The 21,181-nt window shown below is 38.7% G+C and overlaps 1 protein-coding gene across 1 annotated transcript; it reads right to left on the minus strand.

Moving 5' to 3' along the window:
• Positions 1 to 13,745: 13,745 nt before the first annotated feature.
• LOC130550137 (uncharacterized) lies at positions 13,746 to 18,795 on the minus strand. Its single transcript, XM_057327555.1, has 15 exons — positions 18,700 to 18,795; positions 18,187 to 18,565; positions 17,889 to 18,065; positions 17,648 to 17,736; positions 17,286 to 17,391; positions 16,467 to 16,561; positions 16,231 to 16,287; positions 15,717 to 16,095; positions 15,397 to 15,619; positions 15,350 to 15,354; positions 15,186 to 15,274; positions 14,645 to 15,038; positions 14,307 to 14,401; positions 14,036 to 14,092; positions 13,746 to 13,889 (listed from the first exon to the last, which is right to left on the minus strand). Exons 1-15 carry the CDS (start codon positions 18,793 to 18,795, stop codon positions 13,746 to 13,748), a joined length of 2,385 nt encoding a protein of 794 aa, XP_057183538.1.
• Positions 18,796 to 21,181: the final 2,386 nt, after the last annotated feature.

Raw genomic sequence — 21,181 nt, forward strand, 5'->3', positions numbered from 1 at the left:
TTGGCACCTGCACACAGTGCCAAAGCTACCAGTACCTGGTTTAAGGACCATGGTATCCCTGTTCTTAATTGGCCAGCAAACTCGCCTGACCTTAACCCCATAGAAAATCTATGGGGTATTGTGAAGAGGAAGATGCGATATGCCAGACCCAACAATGCAGAAGAGCTGAAGGCCACTATCAGAGCAACCTGGCTCTCATAACACCTGAGCAGTGCCACAGACTGATCGACTCCATGCCACGCCGCATTGCTGCAGTAATTCAGGCAAAAGGAGCCCCAACTAAGTATTGAGTGCTGTACATGCTCATACTTTTCATGTTCATACTTTTCAGTTGGCCAAGATTTCTAAAAATCCTTTCTTTGTATTGGTCTTAAGTAATATTCTAATTTTCTGAGATACTGAATTTGGGATTTTCATTAGTTGTCAGTTATAATCATTAAATTAAAAGAAATAAACATTTGAAATATATCAGTCTGTGTGTAATGAATGAATATAATATACAAGTTTCACTTTTTGAACGGAATTAGTGAAATAAATCAACTTTTTGATGATATTCTAATTATATGACCAGCACTGGTATATAATAAAGCTTTTTTACATTATATAACAGATCATTAGTTAGAATACATTGAAAAGGTAACGTTTGATTCAAATACATATTCATATAACACGTCTAAAATATGTTAACGTTAATAAACTATTTGTTGTCATAATCCTTCGTTACATTGTCATTTAGGGTCACAGCAAATGCAAACATAGACGAGACTTCACATAACGTTTAAAAGCATCAGATTTCTAAGTGAGTTGACCCTGAACATTTGTTCATAAAGCGACTATATAATTTTCTGTCATCCTGACCTGCTCTCCGTCTGTGTTTGTCTCGGAGTCTCTCAAAACGCACAGGTGAGTGATGGTCGATGTCCGATGGTGCAGCTGTACATTAGTACATGCCGCTCCGATCGCCAACGCCAGCCGTTTTCACACATTTGCCAAATTTCTGACCCATCACGGCTAGTCAACACAACCGTAAACGGAGGAGCAGAATGAGCAGCAAACAGCAAAGCGACTGGTTTCATCCAGTATTTATAGCAGCGCTCAGATCTGATGCTGAGATATCATTGTGACGTCATTTTTAGAACGTTTGGAATGTGGGTCAGTAGCACAAAGCACGGTTGTAATAGTTCAGTCCAATTGTCTCATGGTACCTGTCAGAGATTTGTTATGAGTCGTGGGATAAGGCAAGGGTGCCCTACATCACCTTTTCTTTTTTTATTAGTTACACAAGTGATGGCATCTCAAAAAAGCTAATTTAGTATGTGGTTGATGAGAGATTTGTCGTTATTTAGCCATGTTTTACTATCAAAAGCGAAGGGGATTTCAAGGTCAGTATATATCTCAATGTCAATGGATGTTCCAAAAAGCACTATAAAGGAATTTGATAAAATTCTTTATGGTTTTATTTGGTAGAGGAAAATCCACTATATTATCATATTATTATTATTATTATATTAAAATATATTATTAATTGGGGGTCTTGACGTCTTAGATTATTGAGATCTGTAAAATTTGTTTAAAATAAGGTGGATAATTGAATATATTAAAAATAAAGACTTTAAAAGAGACCAATTAAAGACCAATTTTATATTTGATTCTATAGGCGGTATTAATTTTCTTTTAAAATGTAATTTTTCTATTGAAAAAATCCCATGTAAACTGGGAAACTTACTGCTTAATGAGCAAGGATTGCATTAATCATATGTAGAATTTTTTAACAAATTTAGGTTCCCTGTGAAACCAAAAGAATATTCCATTATCATTGGTGCAATGTCAAGTAAAGTTGTATCAAATTCTATTGTTGCCCCTGTTAGTGTTGACAAACAACAGATTGTTTGTTGTAATATTATATTTGTTGGTGATATTAATATTGTTTAAGACAAATGCAGTAATAGATACAGTAGAAATGTCTTAAACCAAAATGTTATTCCATATTTAACAATATATTGGTTTTACAAATTTGAAGATATCAAGTGGAAAAAAATACGGGTAATAACAAATTAATTTTTTATAAATAAAAAGTAAGAGAGGTATCTTTTAAAATATTACACAGAATTTATCGTGTCAAGGTATTATTTGAACGTTTCACATTAGATCTGGAGAATTCTTGCGACTTTTGTGGTGTTACAAAAGAAGCTGTGAGACATCTTTTCTTTGATTGTAAATACTCAAAAATGTTTCGGATTGACGTTTCAAATTTTTGTTCTAGATTATTTACAACTTCAAATCAAATCGAATTTTATGATGTCATCTTTATTTCTGTACAAGATACCATTGATTCTAAATAGTACAATATCTTTTCTGGTGGGCTGAATCTACAATTTGTGAAAAGATAAACAATATGGACAAACTGAAGCAATATAAAAAAGCAAAAAATATGAAGCACTATGTTATTTTAATTTATGTACTTAATGTTTTAAGTAAATTGTTATTCTTTTCAAATTATACCCCAAGTAATATTTTATGTAATTGGTGTTTTATTTTCTTCTAACTTTTGTTGTTGTTTTTGTTGTGAGTTGTGTATGTTTATACAAGTTTTGTACTCTTTTGTACTAAAATAAAAAATTCAGTAGCAGAAAGTGGTCTGGATGTTTTTGAGGAGTACGGCAAGTACTGAACTTCATTTTATTTTACTTGAATTTGGATTCGATTATTAAATGTTTTGTTATTAATCTGTGTGCCGAGTTTTGACCCCGACAGATTACGACTCCACTAATGTTAGACCTCATAAAAGCGAACATAACTAACGTCTTGCTAATAGCTTTGTAGTTCGGTTCGTAGTCAAGACGCTTACATACCGGCATTACAACTCCTCGGTCAACCTTGACAGCTCTATGGACTTAATATGCGAGAAAGACTGCTCACAAGGAAATGAGGAGCTAAACACAGCGCATCCATACTGACGCGTCGCAGTTTGCATCCATCTGCTTCCATGTGTTTTAAAACGTTTTACATGTGATTATGTAGCGTGGTAACAAGTTCTGTATCATACGCCACAGAGAGCCTTAACTTTCAATAAAAGCATGAAGCTCGCTCTTCTAAAGACCTCTTCCAGGCGCTCTGGGTAAAAAGCACGCGAATTGGGAGCTTGTTGGCTTTCGATATGATGCTGGGCTGCCGGTGTTGTGCCGAGAAATGCACCCCTGCCAGATTATGCACCCCCCGTTTAAATGATTCACCAGTGAAGAAGAGCTGTGCTGAAGTGCGTCATGCTCAAAAAGTTTATCATTAACCGCGTACAGATACAATGTAAGGAAGAGATTCATTAGTCAGACTCTTTACTGTATTACCTGAAGCCATTGAGTGTTTAGTGATGTTGGATGTTCTTTGTTTGTTTTCTACATATTTCCCGTTTGAATGACTGCTTTTTATGTTCCTTAGAGAATCAAAAAAGCAATAAAACAGCAATACAATAATTCATAAACGCTTCTCGGCTTGTTTTGTAGCGTGTAAAGTGTGTGACAAGTGTTCATGTATCCTAATATCTGAAAGGAATAATTAAGATGACAACATCAAGGGCAATAATCAGCATCAATGATTTTTTTAATCTTGCAGTCCTATGGAATGAGTTTTATGTTTTATCAGATACATGCTGCTCTGATCCACATCAGTTTAAAGACACCTCTGGTGCTGCTTTGTTTCTGTTTAAATTAAACAAGTTATCAGGGTTAAGCTATGTTTTCAACATTTTCATTATTTATAAATTATTGTTTATTTCATCTACATACATTTAGAAGTAAATTATCACTTGTACCTCTTATCAGCAATCCTAGGATTTATTTTTTTATAATTTGATGCCAGGTTGGGGTTAAACACACATTTTCTCTCATGGTCTGTGGACCCCCTGAAGTAGCCTTGGCCACCCCATATATAAAACTCTAGCTCCACCACTGCTTGTCTCCGCTGATCTCGCATGGGTTTTCCTGAATGGACGAGGCGTTTGAGTAATGAATGGGAAACGTACGCATCCCTACGATCAAGTTCTGATGAAAGGAAATTTTTGCACATCAGAGTATTTAAAATAACGTAATGCAAAACTTGCGATTGCTGTAATGGAAGTAAACGTGCGGTGCTCTGCAAACACTAGCGCTCAATGGGAAAGGCCAAAGATAATATATTAAAGGAGACATCAGATGAAAACCCCACTTTTTCTGTGTTTAAGTGCTATAATCGGGTCCCCTGTGCATCTAGCAACCCAGAAAACGTGAGAAATAAGAACCCAGTAAGTTTGTTTTGGTAAGCCTTTCCCTGCAAGCATGTGAGAAATCGAGCCGTGCAGATTTCGCTCCGATTGTGACGTCCAAAGCAGATTTTATTATAATGTTACCGCCCCTTAATCTACACAGTTCCACCCACCGCGCTCCGCCATTATTGTTTTCACAAGCGACAGCGGTGTACATGACGCCATGGCTAAAGTTCGTGGACAACATGCAATGTAGTCGCTGCACAGAGTCCAAACCTCGGAAGAGACAGGAGTGGATTTATTTTTAGTGGAAATCCATCAGAAACCATAAGTAAAAACCTGCTTGTTTGCGAGAATCATTTCAAACCGGAGTGCTTTATCAACCTGGGACAGTACAAGCAGGATTAGCGTCAAAGTTGTTTCTCAAGAGGGATCGAGACCGACTGAACGAGACAAAACTGACGATGTAAGTAATATTTATCAACAGTCTGAATTGACGTACATGTGCCGTATATATAGGAGGATAACGTTAGCATATGATAGCGAAGGGAGCTAAGTCAGTCACGGGCTATGTTCTGATAGAACATTCAAAGCCAGTGTTAAACTTACTGTATATAAGTGCAGATGGACACTTGGAGTTTAGCTGTATGAATGTTAATACATTATGTGCGTTAATATGTTCAGCTGTGGCAAGCTGTTTGTTTTGCTAATGATCAGGGGCGAACACTGGGGTTAGTTTCGTTTTAAACGTCTCAAATCATTCGTGCTTAGGCTGAAAAATTTGTCACAGCAAACTAGCTCTCACGTTGTGTGTGTAACGTTATAACTTGTCAATGACAAGCGCTAAAATCCATGTAAATCCGCTGAGATCTGCGGTGGATTCCGTGGATTTTAGGTAAGCATACAAGCACAACGTAAGCGCATTAGCTGTTTGCTGTGACTGATTTTTTTGTCTCCGGACGAATGATTTGAGACGTTTAAGACGAAACTAACCGTACAGGAATTCAGGAAATATCATTTAGCTAAACCATTGCCACTGCACGTGTGTTGTGTTAACACGCCGGACAGAAGGGGGGTGGGGTTCGCTGTAACTCATTATCAGTTAAAGAGACATGCACCAAAACGGGTTGCTGTGAGCATAGCTGTTTTTGATGGGCTCTCACTAAATCCTTGGTGTTTCGAGTCTGACGTCACCACGCAACAGTGTTTTTTTGGCGATTTTAACAATCATAGGTAGTTTAGATGGTTACAGTAAGGTTAGGGTTAGGGTGTGGGTTAGGGTAAAGGTTTCGTAAGACTTGAAACACCAAGGACTTAGTCAAAACCAACAAGCCACGCCCACGGATCTGACTCGAAACACCAAGGATTTAGTGAGAGCTAGTGATGGGAAGTTCGGATCATTTTACTGACTCGGACCTTTGAGTCTCGTTCAGCAAAATGAATGAATCTTTTTTCGAGTCATATCGTTCATTTCGTTCATTTTAGCAAAATATAATTAAAATGTTACATGTTACTTTCCTAACACATCTACTACTTATGCAAACGTTGATCACATTACAAACAATACAAAACTATAATGCTATAAAAAACAGAAAAGATTAATTCATTGTTTACCTGGGTCTTTAGTCTATGATTAGCTCACCACACCTATTATCTGACAAGTCCTCGGGTTTGACTCGTTCGTTCACGACGTGACAGCTTCGTAAGCTAAACCAATGCAGTCAGAGCCGGAAAGAGAATTGATTAGTTCACCTCCCGAGTCTTCGGGTTTGAGTCGTTCGTTCATCACGTGACAGCCCCCTACGCTTTACCAATGCAGTCTGAGCCGGAAAGAGAATTGATTAGTTCACCTCCCGAGTCTTCGGGTTTGAGTCGTTCGTTCTTTTGTCACAGGACCCATAGAATGTTGCGCAATGCGCATGCGCGATGAATCACTCCCCGAGACGACTCGTTCTTCCCGAGTCACATTAAAGATTCGTTCAAAATGAACGAATCGTTCAAGAACGACCCATCACTAGTGAGAGCCGTTTTTGACGAGGCAAGAAGGGTTTTGTTTACAAAGCCATTGAGTGTTTTTAAGCAAAATATGTTCCAGACATTTCATGAAGACCCTAATAAATCATACCAATTTGTTGAAAGTGCTCGTCTGATTAGACCTTTAACAAGGTGCGCCACTGCCTTTGCAATAAATTGGAAGAAATGCAATACTAAATAGCTGCTTGGAGGCGCTCTTGCTATGACGTAAACAGCTGTCCGAAAGGCCACCGAGTGGCATGACTTTCATTAAACGGACTTTGGCATGGTGCTGTAGACGCTCTTTCTGCATGTGCTGGGTGAGAGCAACGTGAACATGGTGCTTTCATATGCAGTGTAAAAATACATTCTTGATGTGCCAAATTTGGACATTATCACTTTAGTACAACGGGCATACAATAAAACCAGCCCGCGTCTGTTCGTCAGCATTATACTCAACAGTACATTGCTTCTCGTGTTGCAGGCAGCCTCGCTTCACCGCCCGACCACCACTCGCTATTAGATGTTACTCGTGGGTAGACATGTGCCGATATTCGGTAATGCGATTAACCGCAGTAATGGATTCGCGCGATGTTGTTATCGCGGGCACTTTCAAATACCGCGAAAATATATAGATCAGCATTTTGATTTTTAGAACGCGTATTTGTTTATTTTTCATCAACCGGATAAAAGTACACTGCGTGTATGCTGCGTAGGAATGCGCACTCTGATCTAAACAATCCCATTTCCCATGTGGAGATGCCACATGGGAAATGCAAGTAATGAAATTTGATGCAAGTAATGAAATTTGACAGTGTGGCAGAATAATTATTTTAATTATACGTTGATGGAACGCAATAAAGTCATACACTGTCACAACGTGCGAGTGAATTTGCTGTTTATAAATGTTTAGCTTGCTATAATAGTTAACACACTAGCTTGGCTTGTTATTCAAACAATAATAATAAAAATATGAATTGTAGTACTAGCGTTGTACAGACATAAGTATATTTAAAAGCAGTTAACAAAAGTTGTTCTTTTGCAGTTTGCAGTTTATTCTGTTTGAATAAACTCACTTTATACATCATTACTGTGTGTTGTTTTATTTATATTTAAATGTTTGAGGTTCTCTTTATTATTTAAAATAAAGTTGTTATCAAGAGGAAAACACTGAAGTTGGTTTATATTTTCAACCTGCATTTCTCATAGATTTGAATACTGCGATAATTCCGCTTACCGTGACGAAACCTTAATCAATTAATCGCAGCATGGAAATTTGATACCGGCACATGCCTACTCGTGGGGATGCGTTTATCTATTTCAGCGCACAGACATACATACAAACACGGACAGAGCCAGTTCAGAGTGTAATTAAGCGCACGGAAATAATTTAAACGCATAACTGGAAAACCGCAATTCACTTGCACGTATTGAACCGCAGAGGTCGTACCGAACGGTTCAATAATATATTGAGAAGTGTGGCATCCCTAGCAAGCAGTTTGATTGACAGGCGATCTGACCAATCATAACACTGATATTATGTGCTTCGTGAATGGCCGCCATTTTGTCCGACAAACAAACCAGTCCGACAAACCGGGCGTAGTAGAGCTTTGGTGATTAATATGAAAAAACAGCTTTTTAATTATGGTAATAGTAAACAAGAGAGATATACCCAGCTTTAATGGACGTTCACACTATAACGATAAACCATAACTAAGTTATAACTTCATTCTAAATAAAGGGGAATAGCGGAGTTCACGTCACAACTAAACCAGTACAGATACGAGACACGATATTGTTGGAATCATTAATGTACAAATTACAGACAGAAGCTTTCAGGAAGTGGTGTTTTAAGGCGGAAAATAATATATATTGATGTATTACTTACATATTCAGGGCTTGACATGTGGTTGTCCTTCGGACAAGTAAATTTCTTTCATTCACTTGTCAGAGTACAAAAATGACTTGTCCAAAGATAAAAAAAAATATTTCATTTGATTTCTCAATATAATTGTTTCGGATTTAGATTGGTCAAGTTTGCTTCTAAGTATTTTAACTCGTGTGCGCTTTGGCCGCCTGAATTTGGTTACAGGCCTACTCTCCGTGACTGCTATTAAACAAAGGCAAGAAGTAATTATTATGCTAAGGCTGTAAGTTAACCCTTTTTGCACATAGCACTGGTGCTACAGAGGTTTAAAGTTTGGTAGCACAGGCCAAACAGTAGGAGCACAAGTAAATCGTCTGTTGTCATCATTAAAAAAATGCAAGTGCAGTTCACCATGAATAGGCAGGTAAATGACAAATGACATTAATGTTACATACAGATAGATCAATTAGGGCTATATCATTTTTAGTTTACCTAAATTTGTTTTAATTTTTCTAAGTTCTGTGTTTTTCATTTTTGACCATACAATAGTGGTATATTTGTCCACATAAATTACTGTAGTATACTATAGTATTTACTATAGTAAACTGCAGTAAAATTCTTAGATAATATAGTGTAAATATAGTATACAGTGTTTATCAATTTACTACAAGGGCACTACAATTTTCAATAGCAAATACTATAGTACACTACACTACACTGGCAGTGTTCAGTTTAACAGGACTTTTATTTTGACGGGTCTTCAGGGAAGACGCTTGAGTTTTTGTGTTTTTGCAGATAGCTTCACTCAAACAGTAAAACTCTCAGAATAAAATCTCTCAGAGCGACTCTGGAGATGAAGTTCATGTGTTCATATTCTCATACAGTGCAGACACAGCTAAATCCTCGACCACTTGTGTTGTGTGTTAAACTGTGCACATAATTCACTCAGACACGCAGAACAGCCAGATGACATTTAAATAACAGGATTCCGCGTTCGCATCTAGTTAACGTACATGGACTTGTTGCGGTGCGCTATTGATTATTGACACACACATACAAGCACAACCACGACAAACGCACTTCACACAAACACGTAGGTCTGTCTAATGCACCTATTCTTATTATTCTACATGTACAGTGCTGCTCAAAAGTTTACACACCCCTTGCAGAATCTGGAAAAAGCTAAAACTTTTGGAAAAATAAGAGGATTTTTGAAAATTAAGGTTTATTTTTAATTTAGTCCTGCCCTTAGCAAGTTATTTCAATAAGAAATGTTAACATAAAGTTCACACTAAAGAATAATAAGAGAATTTCTAAAAATAGCCCAGGGCAAAAGTTTACACGTCCCTGATTCTTAATACTGTATGATGTTACCCAAACAATCAATGACAGTTTTTATGTTTAGTCATAGTTGTTTAAGGGTTTCTTGTTTGTCATGAGTCATTAGACTGTCCACTGATCTTCAAAACAATCACCCAGGTCCTCCACAATCTTTGCTTTTTCAGCATTTCTGGATATTTGACTCATGTCCAGCAGTAACTGTATGATGTTGAGATTCCTCTTTTTACATTGAGGACAGTCAAGAGACTCATACACAACTATTACAATAGATAGAAACATCCAGTGCTGCCCACAAAGTCAACACCATTCATTTAAAGTCAGGTGGGTGTAAACCTCTGATAATGGTTTTGGTGTTAAAAATATATATTTTATTTTGCTGAAAAACATTTATGTATTTTTAAATCTTCTGAAGGACATTAGTAAATGAAGAAATAAGATGTATAAATGAAACAATAACAATTTAAACCAAAACCATTTTCAGAAGTTTACACCTCAACATCATACAGTTACTGCTGGACATGAGTCAAATATCCAGAAATGCTGAAAAAGCAAAGATTGTGGAGGACCTGGGTGATTGTTTTGAAGATCAGTGGACAGTCTAATGACTCATGACAAACAAGAAACCCTTAAACAACTATGACTAAACATAAAAACTGTCATTGATTGTTTGGGTAACATCATACAGTATTAAGAATCAGGGGCGTGTAAACTTTTGCCCTGGGCTATTTTTAGAAATTCTGTTATTATTCTTTAGTGTGAACTTTATGTTAACATTTCTTTAGTGAAATAACTTGCTAAGGGCAGGACTAAATTAAAAATAAACCTTAATTTTCAAAAATCCTCTTATTTTTCCAAAAGTTTCAGCTGTTTCCAGATTCTGCAAGGGGTGTGTAAACTTTTGAGCACAACTGTGTCGCGCTCGACCTGATTTTGCCAAGTGGTTGATAAACATTTTTATAAATAAAACTTAAACCCACACCAAACCCCAACCCTAACCATAACTTACCCCTAAAATCTGAGGGAAATGATAAGTGAAAAACAATGGTCTAGAAGCACCTAATCCTGGTTGTAAGATTAAACTTGACATAAACTGTACACTTATTTCTGAAATCTGATTGGTTGATTTAAATGTTGTCCCAGGGTCAACATTATGTTGTCCTAAGGACATCAACCACTTGGCAAAATCAGTATAGCCGTATGTCGCACTGTTGTTATTTTTTTTAAAGTTACTTGTCCGGTTGGGCAAGTAAAATTCTCTCTCACTTGCCCATACAAAACATTCACTTGTCCCGGACAAGCGTTAATGTCGAGCCCTGATATTACATGTATGAGCAAGCTGGCAAGACATGCCCTGTGATGTGATGAGCGCACCTTCAGCCTTCAGAGGGCAGTATTTGCAGTGACATTTTAAAGGAAAGACGTTTTCAGCAATGAAGTCGTAAAGCAACAGCTGTACTGTGTTTGTTGTATTCAACACGAATAAAGATTAAAACGCTGATGGACTGTTATTCTTTTCTGTACTCCACTAATATCTAAAAGTTTACCTTCGTTTTCACAAAGTAGGATCACGGCCGACCAAAACTCTGCTCGAAGTTACTTTCTCTCTACAAAATTGTCATTACTACAAATTTCGGAGTAAATATAAACACTTAATACACCACATTTAGGTTAGCTATGCATCCATTGGTGTGACGGTAACGTTAGTAGCCTACTGCATCCTGCGAGTTTAGAATTAACATAACGTTATCGTCTGCTGGTGTGGACGCAAATATAGGCATAATTATTGTTAGTTATCTCAAATCATGAATGTATCTGGCGAATGCATATTGCAGACCTTTCTGTCTGAAATCAGCGTGTAATTTTTCCAGAAATTCTTCACTATTTCCCAACGGAGTGCACACATTTACACTGGGAGCGCATAGCTGATACGAAAGCTTGTAGGACAAGGGGGGCGGGGTTTTGCAAAGGGTCAATTAGCAAAAATAATGTGCATTTTGTCGGAGCCAGTGGTCCAATGGACTGCATGCGATGTTGTGCAGAAGCACTTTGGGCGACCTGAGTTTGAGTCCCAGCTCGTGGTCCTTTCCCAGCTCCTGTTTCCCTCTCTCTCATCCCATAATTTCCTATCTATAGAAAGATGCAAAAGAAAAATAATATAATAATAATGTGCATTTTAAAGCAATGATAAAGCGATCGTAGAGATTTGTCAGTTTTGTATGATGAACCAGAGCTTACGTCATCTAGAGGTCATCTGAAGAGTCTGGATGTAAACTGGAGCTGGTGTAATCTCTAGTTTCCTCAGGATGGGCACTCGAGGTAGAAACAGAACAACACATAGAAAATAATTAGCGTAGCTGCTGTTCATAACTTTTCAGGCAAAGATAATCCTTTGTATTTAATCTGATGACTGGAATGCAAGAATCAAGACTGTAGTTTGTTTAATCCATTTAACTACTTTGAATGTCCTTATAGCTCCATATCGTTGACCTAAAATAAAACTTGTGTTATCTAAAGATATGACTGACAGTGGGTTTGTCAGCTTCCTCACATTTCACAATAGACAACAGACACTAAATAACTGTGCCCTCTATAGGGGACGTACTCCAACTGGTGACCAAGGCCGCCGGAGCATGTGAAAGGGATGTGAAACAGTGAGGATGCAAGCAATCGAGGTGGAAAAAAGTGTCAGATTTTAAGTATTTAGGGTCATCTGTTCAGAGCAATGGGGAGGTTGGAATGGAGGTGAAGAGGAGAGTGCAGGCAGGGTGGGGTGGGTGGAAAAGAGTGTCAGGAGTGATAATGCGTGACAAGAGAGTACCAGTAAGAAATAAAGGAAAGGTGTACAGGACGGAAGTGAGACCAGCTATGTTATATGGTTTAGATTATGTTGAGATTTTCTTTGGGAGTGACGAGGATGGACAGGATTAAGAAGGAGGACATGCAGGTAGTTGGGGTGAAAAAAGAAGATGCAGAGGACAGGGACAGATGGAAGCAGATGATTTGCTGTGGCGACCCCTGAAGGGAGGAGCCAAAAGTATGTTTGCTTTATTACATTTATTTGTGCTATTGAACGTATTTTTGGTCAACATAATATCGCATATGGTAGACATGGAATGTATTTATATTGGTCATTGGTTTGAAGGTATTTAATTAAATATGTCTTAAAAAATGGGTCTCATTCACTAATAATTGCGTAGATTATTTGTATTTGAATTTTTTGCGTAGGCACATGATTTTTTTTAACCTCGTCCTAATTTTAGTGAATTTGTAGTATTCTAAATGAGCGGCCGCGTGCACGAGTTTAGTCATTTGCATAAAACACGCCCAGACCATCTCCATATTAGTGCTTTCCGCACAACCTTTCCTTTACCGCCTGTCGTCACTTAAGTGAAAAATACTCAGGCAACCCCATGTGACGCTGTCTACAGACGTGCTCTCGCCAGATCTTTGAGTTATTTCAAGTGCGCAGTCTCCAAAACACAACATATAGTACACAATAAAACATCTTTTATACAGACACACCGTTTACAAGGTAGAAAGTAACTTTGTTGCAACATATAACAGAACTTTAGGGATCACTTAAGCAGTTAAGGGTAAATACTTATTGACAGCCTTGAGGGTTAAGTGAACCCTTAGGCTAATTCTTGCAACCCGTTTCTCATTAAGGATTCCCTTAACCCTGTAACTAAGGGTTTTCTTAACTTAAGTGGTTTCATGCAACCGGGCACAGATTATAAATGTAACCCTGCTGATAAAAACAAAAGAAACTATTACAAAACTACACTACTTATAAAACTATCTCTCCACGGTGTGCGTGTCATTGATTTTAACGCGAGCGAGGGTTAATTCGCAGTTTATAATACAGACACCGTGTGGTGTCGCTTGCCTGTCGAAAATACCGCTTTATATCTTTAATCTTTACATCTATACTGTATACTGTATACTCTCCTCATGGCTTCAGTGTTTGTCAGGTCTAATTGTTGTATGTTGTCGTTAACGTTAGTATTGATCTTACCCATGGAATATTACCTGCGATGCTAAAAAAGCTGAAACACAAAAAAAGACTTGAACACAAAAAACAAACCTAGTACAGTACCTCAAAGCCATGTAGCCCAGTACCTCAAAGCCATGTAGCACAGTACCTTAAAGCCATGTAGCCCAGTACCTCAAAACCATGTAGCACAGTACCTCAAAGCCATGTAGCACAGTACCTCAAAGCCATGTAGCCCAGTACCTCAAAACCACGCGTGCTCCAAAATCTCTCCCAGATGGATCCGCACATCTGGATTAGTCTGAAGACTCTAGGACCATGACGTACTGCTCCGGATAATCCTGCCAGTCCAGAAGCTGGACGATCACAGGAACATTATCTCCCTTTCTGGCAATCAAGTGAAGACCGACCTCTTGAGGAAAAGATCTAGGATAACCCGGCTATAAGAAAGACAATGTTTATCACGATTAGACGATTGACAAACAAGGATTTAGCCTTTAGTCTCGAACAAACTTAGGTTTGTGTACTTGTTTGTGTAAAAAACTATGAAGATGTTTCCAATTGAATAATAACACAAGATACTTACAATGTAGATATAATCCTCGATTATATTCTTGGTCTTCTCGACATATTTCACTGCCACCTGATCAACAAAACAAAAAATGGATTTGAGTTAGCATTCATCCTGAACAGAACTGTACTATAATACATTTACAACAGTAAAGAGCATGTTTGGTCAGGTCTCAATAGATCAAGCACTGAAGTCGTAGACACTGGACACATTAAGGTTTGAAAAGGATAGGGTGAGATATCAAAAAGATGAGCACAAGACAGAAAAAAAGAGAAAAAAATCGAACCTTTAAGCCATCCTGCACACGGGTCCCTTCATAGACGGATCCAAAACCGGCTTGACCCAGCATTGTGCCGATCTCATACTGGCAGCCATTGATTACTGTTAAACGAGAAATGCAGCAGACTTGAATCTCCAAACATTATCAATATTTAAACTAAAACTTTTTAACAATATCTGTTTCTGATTATGTTGAAACAGAATGTTTACATTGCTACGAGTGTGTTAGTGATGCACTTAATCATGGTGTGAATGAAACACAGCTATTGGCCAATCAGAATCAAGAACTCAGACTAAATCTGTTTTAGAAGTTATGTTATGTTGGAATTATGGAAGTAAACTCACCCAGAACGAACACGCTGGACTCCTCATCATCCTCCAGCTTCTCTTCAGACTGACCGTCTAGAGTGTGTGACTGACTGTCTGAAGTGTGTGACTGACCGTCTGAAGTGTGTGACTGACCGTCTAGAGTGTGTGACTGACCGTCTAGAGTGTGTGACTGACCGTCTAGAGTGTGTGACTGACCGTCTAGAGTGTGTGACTGACCGTCTAGAGTGCGTGACTGACCGTCTAGAGTGTGTGACTGACTGTCTAGAGTGTGTGACTGACTGTCTGAAGTGTGGAGGATTAAAATGTCCACATGATCATTGAAGTTAGATCCAGAATCATCTGGAAACTGAATGACGTGATGGCTTCCAGAGGGGACGGGAGTCTGGAGGTCATCTGCAGGATCTTGGTTCTAAAATGAACAGTAACATAAGTGGTGTATTGTCTAAATATATGATAATGACACATACTGACTTGCAAACTTCCAGATTTTTGAATAAACCAACAACAAAAACCAAACCCGTTTTACTGGGTGTCAGGTGTATAAACATCTAAGTACCTGAAACCACTTGTGGTAACGGATCATTTCCAGATCAATACGTTCCTCTGGTTTCTCCTGCAGACAGTCTACAACGAACCGGCAGCATTCTGTTCAGAAAGATGGAAGAGACGATTACTACCTTAAACTGTGAGTTTATCAGAATGTCACTTTAAACTTCACACCTGCTCTCATTCATCATCTTATTCAATTCTTTCATCGAACCACTTGCTGTTTTTTATCATTCAGAACTCCAGTTGGTCTGATGAAGAGCTCACCTTGAGTCAAACCTTCTTTGCTCCAGAACCACTCATTGATCAAGAACCGGTCACGAAGGCCTGGGAATTTCCCGCACAACATGACGAACAGCAGCACTCCAAGCGAGTACACAGTCGCCGGCTTTCCATGATACTCGCCCTTTTCTAGCCATTCAGGGCTAGCGTATTTCCATGTGCCTAAAGAAAAGCATGAAAAAAAATGTGATGTTTCAAAAGTGAGCAGAGGCAGTATTTATGTAAACGCCTGTTCATAAAGAAAAGTGATAAAACATACCCATAAACTCCTCGTAAGTCGAGCTTTTGAGAAGATCGCCACACCCGAAGTCGATCATTTTGACCTCCAAGGTTTTGGTGTTAATCAGGAGGTTTTCCATTTTTATGTCCCTATGGAAAACCCCCCGTTTGCAGCAGACTTCAGCGGCTTCGGCTGCTTGCCTCAAGATTAACCGCGCTATCTTCTCGGTGACAGTGCCTCCATTTTGCTTCACAAAATGCTTCACGTCCATGCAGGGAAAAGGGCGCTCTAGGACCATGATGTAGTGGTCCAGAAAGTCCTGCCAGTCCAGAAACTGGATGATCACAGGAACATGTTCTCCCGCACAGGCAAGCATCTGAAGACCGACCTCTCGAGGAAAAGGTCTAGGATGCCCCGGCTAGAAGAAAGAATTATTATCACGATTAGATGACTGACAAAAAAGGATTTAGCTCAGTCTCAAACAAACTTAGGTTTGTGTACTTAAAAAAGCTACCATGATGTTTGCAATTGAATAATAACACACGCTACTTACAATGTAGATATAGTCATCGATTACAAACTCGGTCTTCCAGACAAATTTCACTGCCACCTGATCAACAAAACAAAAATTGATTTGTTAGCATTCATTCTAAACAGAACTGTACTATAATACATTTACAACAGTAAAGAGCATGTTTGGTCATGTCTCAATAGATCAAGCACTGAAGTCGTGGACACTGGATACATTAAGGTTTGAAATAAAAAAGTAGAGTAGAGTAAGATGAGCACCTGCAAGCCATCATGCACACGGGTCTCTTCATTGACTGTTCCAAAACCGCCTTGACCCAGCTTTCTGCCGACCTTATACTGGCAGCCATTGATTTCTGTTAAAAGAGAAATGCAGCAGACAGGAATCACCAAACATTAGCAATACTTAAAGTCCCCGTGAACCGGAAGTTGCGATCGTTTCTACTTCCGAGAATGAGAAAAATAGTGGGCGTGGCTTTCGTCTTTCTCTGCAAATTGATTGGATCTATAAAAACAGCCGTTGCATTTTGAAATGGAACTGGCAGCATACTGACTGTTGAAGGGGAGGAGTTAACGGCTGCTCCGCCCAAGCCATCTAACATACGTCATTTAAGATGGATAGTCATTACAGGACGGAAGAGCATTTTCAGATTTTAACTGAAGATTATGAGGGCACACAAATTTTAAAAAGAGAATGATCCACATTGATCAACTATTTACAGTCAACACTGCAATATTTCATGAAAAAATAGACATTGTAAATTTTAATTTCACTGTGACTAACCTAAAACTATTTAACAATATCTGTAAAAAATGTCAAATATATTGTTGTTGTTAAAAAAAACGAATTTAACCTGAATATGTTATTATATACACACATATGTATTACTGTATTATATATGCGTGTTTGTAATGACATATTCAGCAACAATTTACAGAAACAGATGTTTACATTGCCAAGAGTGTGTTAGTGATACACTTAATCATTGTGTGAATGAAACACAGCTATTGGCCAATCAGAATAAAGGACTCAGACTATATCTGTTTTATGTTATGTTGGAATTATGGAAGTAAACTCACTCCGAATGAACACCTTGGACTCCTCATCATCCTCCAGCTGCTCTTCAGGCTGATCTTGGCTGTCAGAGTTGACGGGAATCTGGAGGTCGTCTGCAGGATCTTTGCTCTGAAATGAAGTGGTGTATTGTCTACATATGATATTGACACAAATTGACTTGCCAACTTCCAGATTTTAGAATAAACCAACAACAAAAAACATGCAGAAAATCGGAAAAATAAAAACACTTTTTCAACAACTGAAGCCTCTACAGAGAACATGTAGTCAGTTTTCTACTGTACGTGGCTGATGCTCTAAAAACTACATGGTGACTAATACTAATCCCCTTTTTTACTGGGTGTCAGGTGTATAAACATCTTCGTACCTGAAACCACTCGTGCTCAAAGATCCTTTTCAGATCAATACGTTTCTCTGGATCCTCCTGCAGACAGTCTTGAACCAGACGGCAGCATTCTGTTCAGAAAGAGACGATTATAACCTTAAACTGTGAGTTTATCTGAATGTCACTTTAAACTTCACGCCTGCTCTGATTCTCTGATCTTATTCAATTCTGTAAGTCAAACCACTATAATTCAGAACTCCAGTTGGTCTGATGAAGAGCTCACCTTCAGTCAAGCCGTCTTTGGACCAGACCCTTTCATTGATGTAGAGCCGGTCATTAGAGCTGGGGTATTTCCCGCACAACATGGCGAACAGCAGCACCCCTAGCGAGTACACCGTCGCTGGCTTTCCGTAGTACTCGCCGGTTTTTAAAAATTCAGGGCAGACGTATTCTCTTGTGCCTGAAGAAAACAGATTTCATGTCATTTTACCTTTTACATTGCCACTAAAAACAAGCCTAGCACTGAATCTGAATGCTGATCTTGTTTCTACAAAGTATTTATACAAACGTGTCTGACATACCTGTGAACGTCTTGTAGGTCGACGTTTTAAGTAGATCGCCGCACCCGAAGTCGATCAGTTTGACGTCCATGGTGTCTGTTGTTATAAGGAAGTTCTCCAGCGTGATATTACGGTGGAAAACCCCCTGTTCACAGCACATGTAGGCAGCTAAGGATGACTGCCACATGATGCGTTTCGCTAATTCCTCGTCGAGCTCTCCCCCTTGGCTCTCAACAAATTTATTCAAACCCTTGCAGGGAGAAGGGTGCTCCAGGACCATGATGTAGCGGTCCGTATGTTCCTGCCAGTCCAAGAGCTGGACAATCTCAGTAAGGGGGCCATCCTCACAGGCAAGCATCTGAAGAGCCACCTCACGCGGAAGGGGTTCAGGATGACCCGGCTAGACGAAAGACAATAGCATCATTACATAGAGTTCTCAGTTACATCTCAGTTTTGGAGAAAGCTGAAGACAGGGGAATTTTGTTTATGTAAGATAAAACATCTTACATAAGAAAAATAATAGGTACGACTTACGATGCTGACATAATCCAGATGCCTGGATGTGTACACGTATTTCAGTGCCACCTGATCAACAAAAACAAAAATGATCAAACTGGACAAAAGATACATTGAGAAGGTTTATAAAAGAAAAAGTGAGATGTTAAATAGATGAACACAACATGTGATGAAAACTATTTGCTGGGTAGTTACTGCAAGTAAAAAATCAAACCTCCAAGCCATCCAGCACACGGGTCCCTGCGTAGACGGCTCCAGAAGCACTTGCAGCCAGCATTTCACCGACAGCATACATGCTGGAGTTAATCTCTATTAAAAGATAAATGAAGTTGACATAAAACACCAAGCATTAGCAATACTTCATCCAAAACTATTTTAACAATATTTTCCCTTAGATATACTTGTTACCAATGGTTACCAATGACCAAAATTGTGCAGGTGTATGTTGTGTTCTGTTGGTAAAACTAACCCTGCATGTTCATACTGGGCGTCTCAAAGTCTTCCAGCTCTTCTTCAGACAGATTGACTGAAGATTGCTGGATGTCCTCATCCCCGGCCGACTCGATATGAGCTTGAGCCGGCTGGATTTCTTCATTCCGGACCGACTTGCTTGCGACTGGATTCTGAACAGCATCGCTGTCTAAATCCAACCCAAAAAGCAAGCGGTCAAGGGAATCAGAAAGATCTGGACTCTCGATGAGTGGAGTGTTGAGGATCTCCATGTCACTGAGAGTGAGACCCTGTATTGAATTCTCTTCTGTAGAGAGGAACCACATCAAACACAAGATCAATTAAAATTCATGAAATAATGAACACGTACATTAATAATCAATTCTATTGATAGCAGGAGATTGTAAAGTGACAGGAGAGTTCTACTGTACACATTTCTCTCAGATTCTCAATAGCATGCTGGACAGGTGTCCTGTTAACATTCTTTAACAATAACAAATATTTTTACATTATATTACAGATCATTAGTTAGAATACATTGAAAAGGTAACGTTTGATTCAAATACATATTCTTATACCATGGTCTGTTTTAATACTGGATTCTGATTGGCTGTAAGGTGTGCATTAAAAGCCTTTAACGCACCGGTAGCTCCAGTCAGTTTGATTACATTTAAAATTAACTGACAAAATAACCGTCATTTTCACCTGTTTGATCTAAAATGACACTGTAAACACCAGTTAAAGCTTTAACTTGGCAAATAACCATGGTATAAACTGGATAATCCATGGCTAGACATATAACACGTCTAAAATATGTTAACGTTAATAAACTATTTGTTGTCATAATCCTTCGTTACATTGTCATTTAGGGTCACAGCAAATGCAAACATAGACGAGACTTCACATAACGTTTAAAAGCATCAGATTTCTAAGTGAGTTGACCCTGTTCATTTGTACATAAAGCGACTATATAATTTTCTGTCATCCTGACCTGCTCTCCGTCTGTGTTTGTCTCGGAGTCTCTCAAAACGCACAGGTGAGTGATGGTCGATGTCCGATGGTGCAGCCATACATTCGTACACGCCGCTCCGATCGCCAACGCCGTCCGTTTTCACACATTTGCCCAATTTTTGACCCATCACGGCAAGTCGACACAACTGTAAACGCGCGAGGAGCAGAATGAGCAGCAAACAGCAAAGCGACCGGTTTTAGCCAGTATTTATAGCAGCGCTCAGATCGACGCTGAGATATCATTGTGACGTCATTTTAGAAAGTTTGGAACGTGGGTCAGTAGCACAAAGCGCTCGTCGGTCAGTTTCTCTGACTGGATGTTTTTGAGGAATTACGGCAAGTAACGTTACTGAACTTCATTTTATTTTACTTGAATTTGGATTCGATTATTAAATGTTTTGTTATTAATTTGTAAAATACAGTCGTGCCGAATTTTGACCCCGGACAGACAGATTACGACTCCACTAATGTTAGTGGGGAATGGAGGGTCATAATTTGGCAGGACTCATTTTTCGGCACAACATTTATGCCGCGTCTATAAATGTAAATAAATATTCAGTCCTTATAAGGCATTTAATGTCGTGTATGAATTATTTAATGCATTTAATACAGTGTATTTGTTATTTAATAAAGTGTGTTTAATGACTCATTTAGGACTCATGTCTGTTTCTAGTAATAGACGTTGTCCGCCATGTCCGCCATTTTGCCCACAATATTTAACGTTACAGAGAAAAAGCGAGAGAATGCAGGAAAAATGTTTTTGACAAGCTTTTTCTAAAACATGTTTCAGTCTGAATTAGTTTACGAGGACATGGGAAATGTCCCCGTTAACCGTTTGTTTTTCATAATTTACTGTGAATGCTTTGCTTGTAAAATGTTGTGTAAAAACTATTTCACACTAATATCTGTGCTGTTGCTGTGTATACAATACCATAACAGACTCTTGCTCATGTGATATTAGTTTAGAATAAGAGTTTAACTGCACACAATCACCCCATTTGCACAGTCATTTCACATGTTGATTTGAGTTCAGGGCTCT

Source organism: Triplophysa rosa, linkage group LG1 (assembly GCF_024868665.1).
Source record: "Triplophysa rosa linkage group LG1, Trosa_1v2, whole genome shotgun sequence".
Lineage (NCBI taxonomy): Eukaryota > Metazoa > Chordata > Actinopteri > Cypriniformes > Nemacheilidae > Triplophysa > Triplophysa rosa.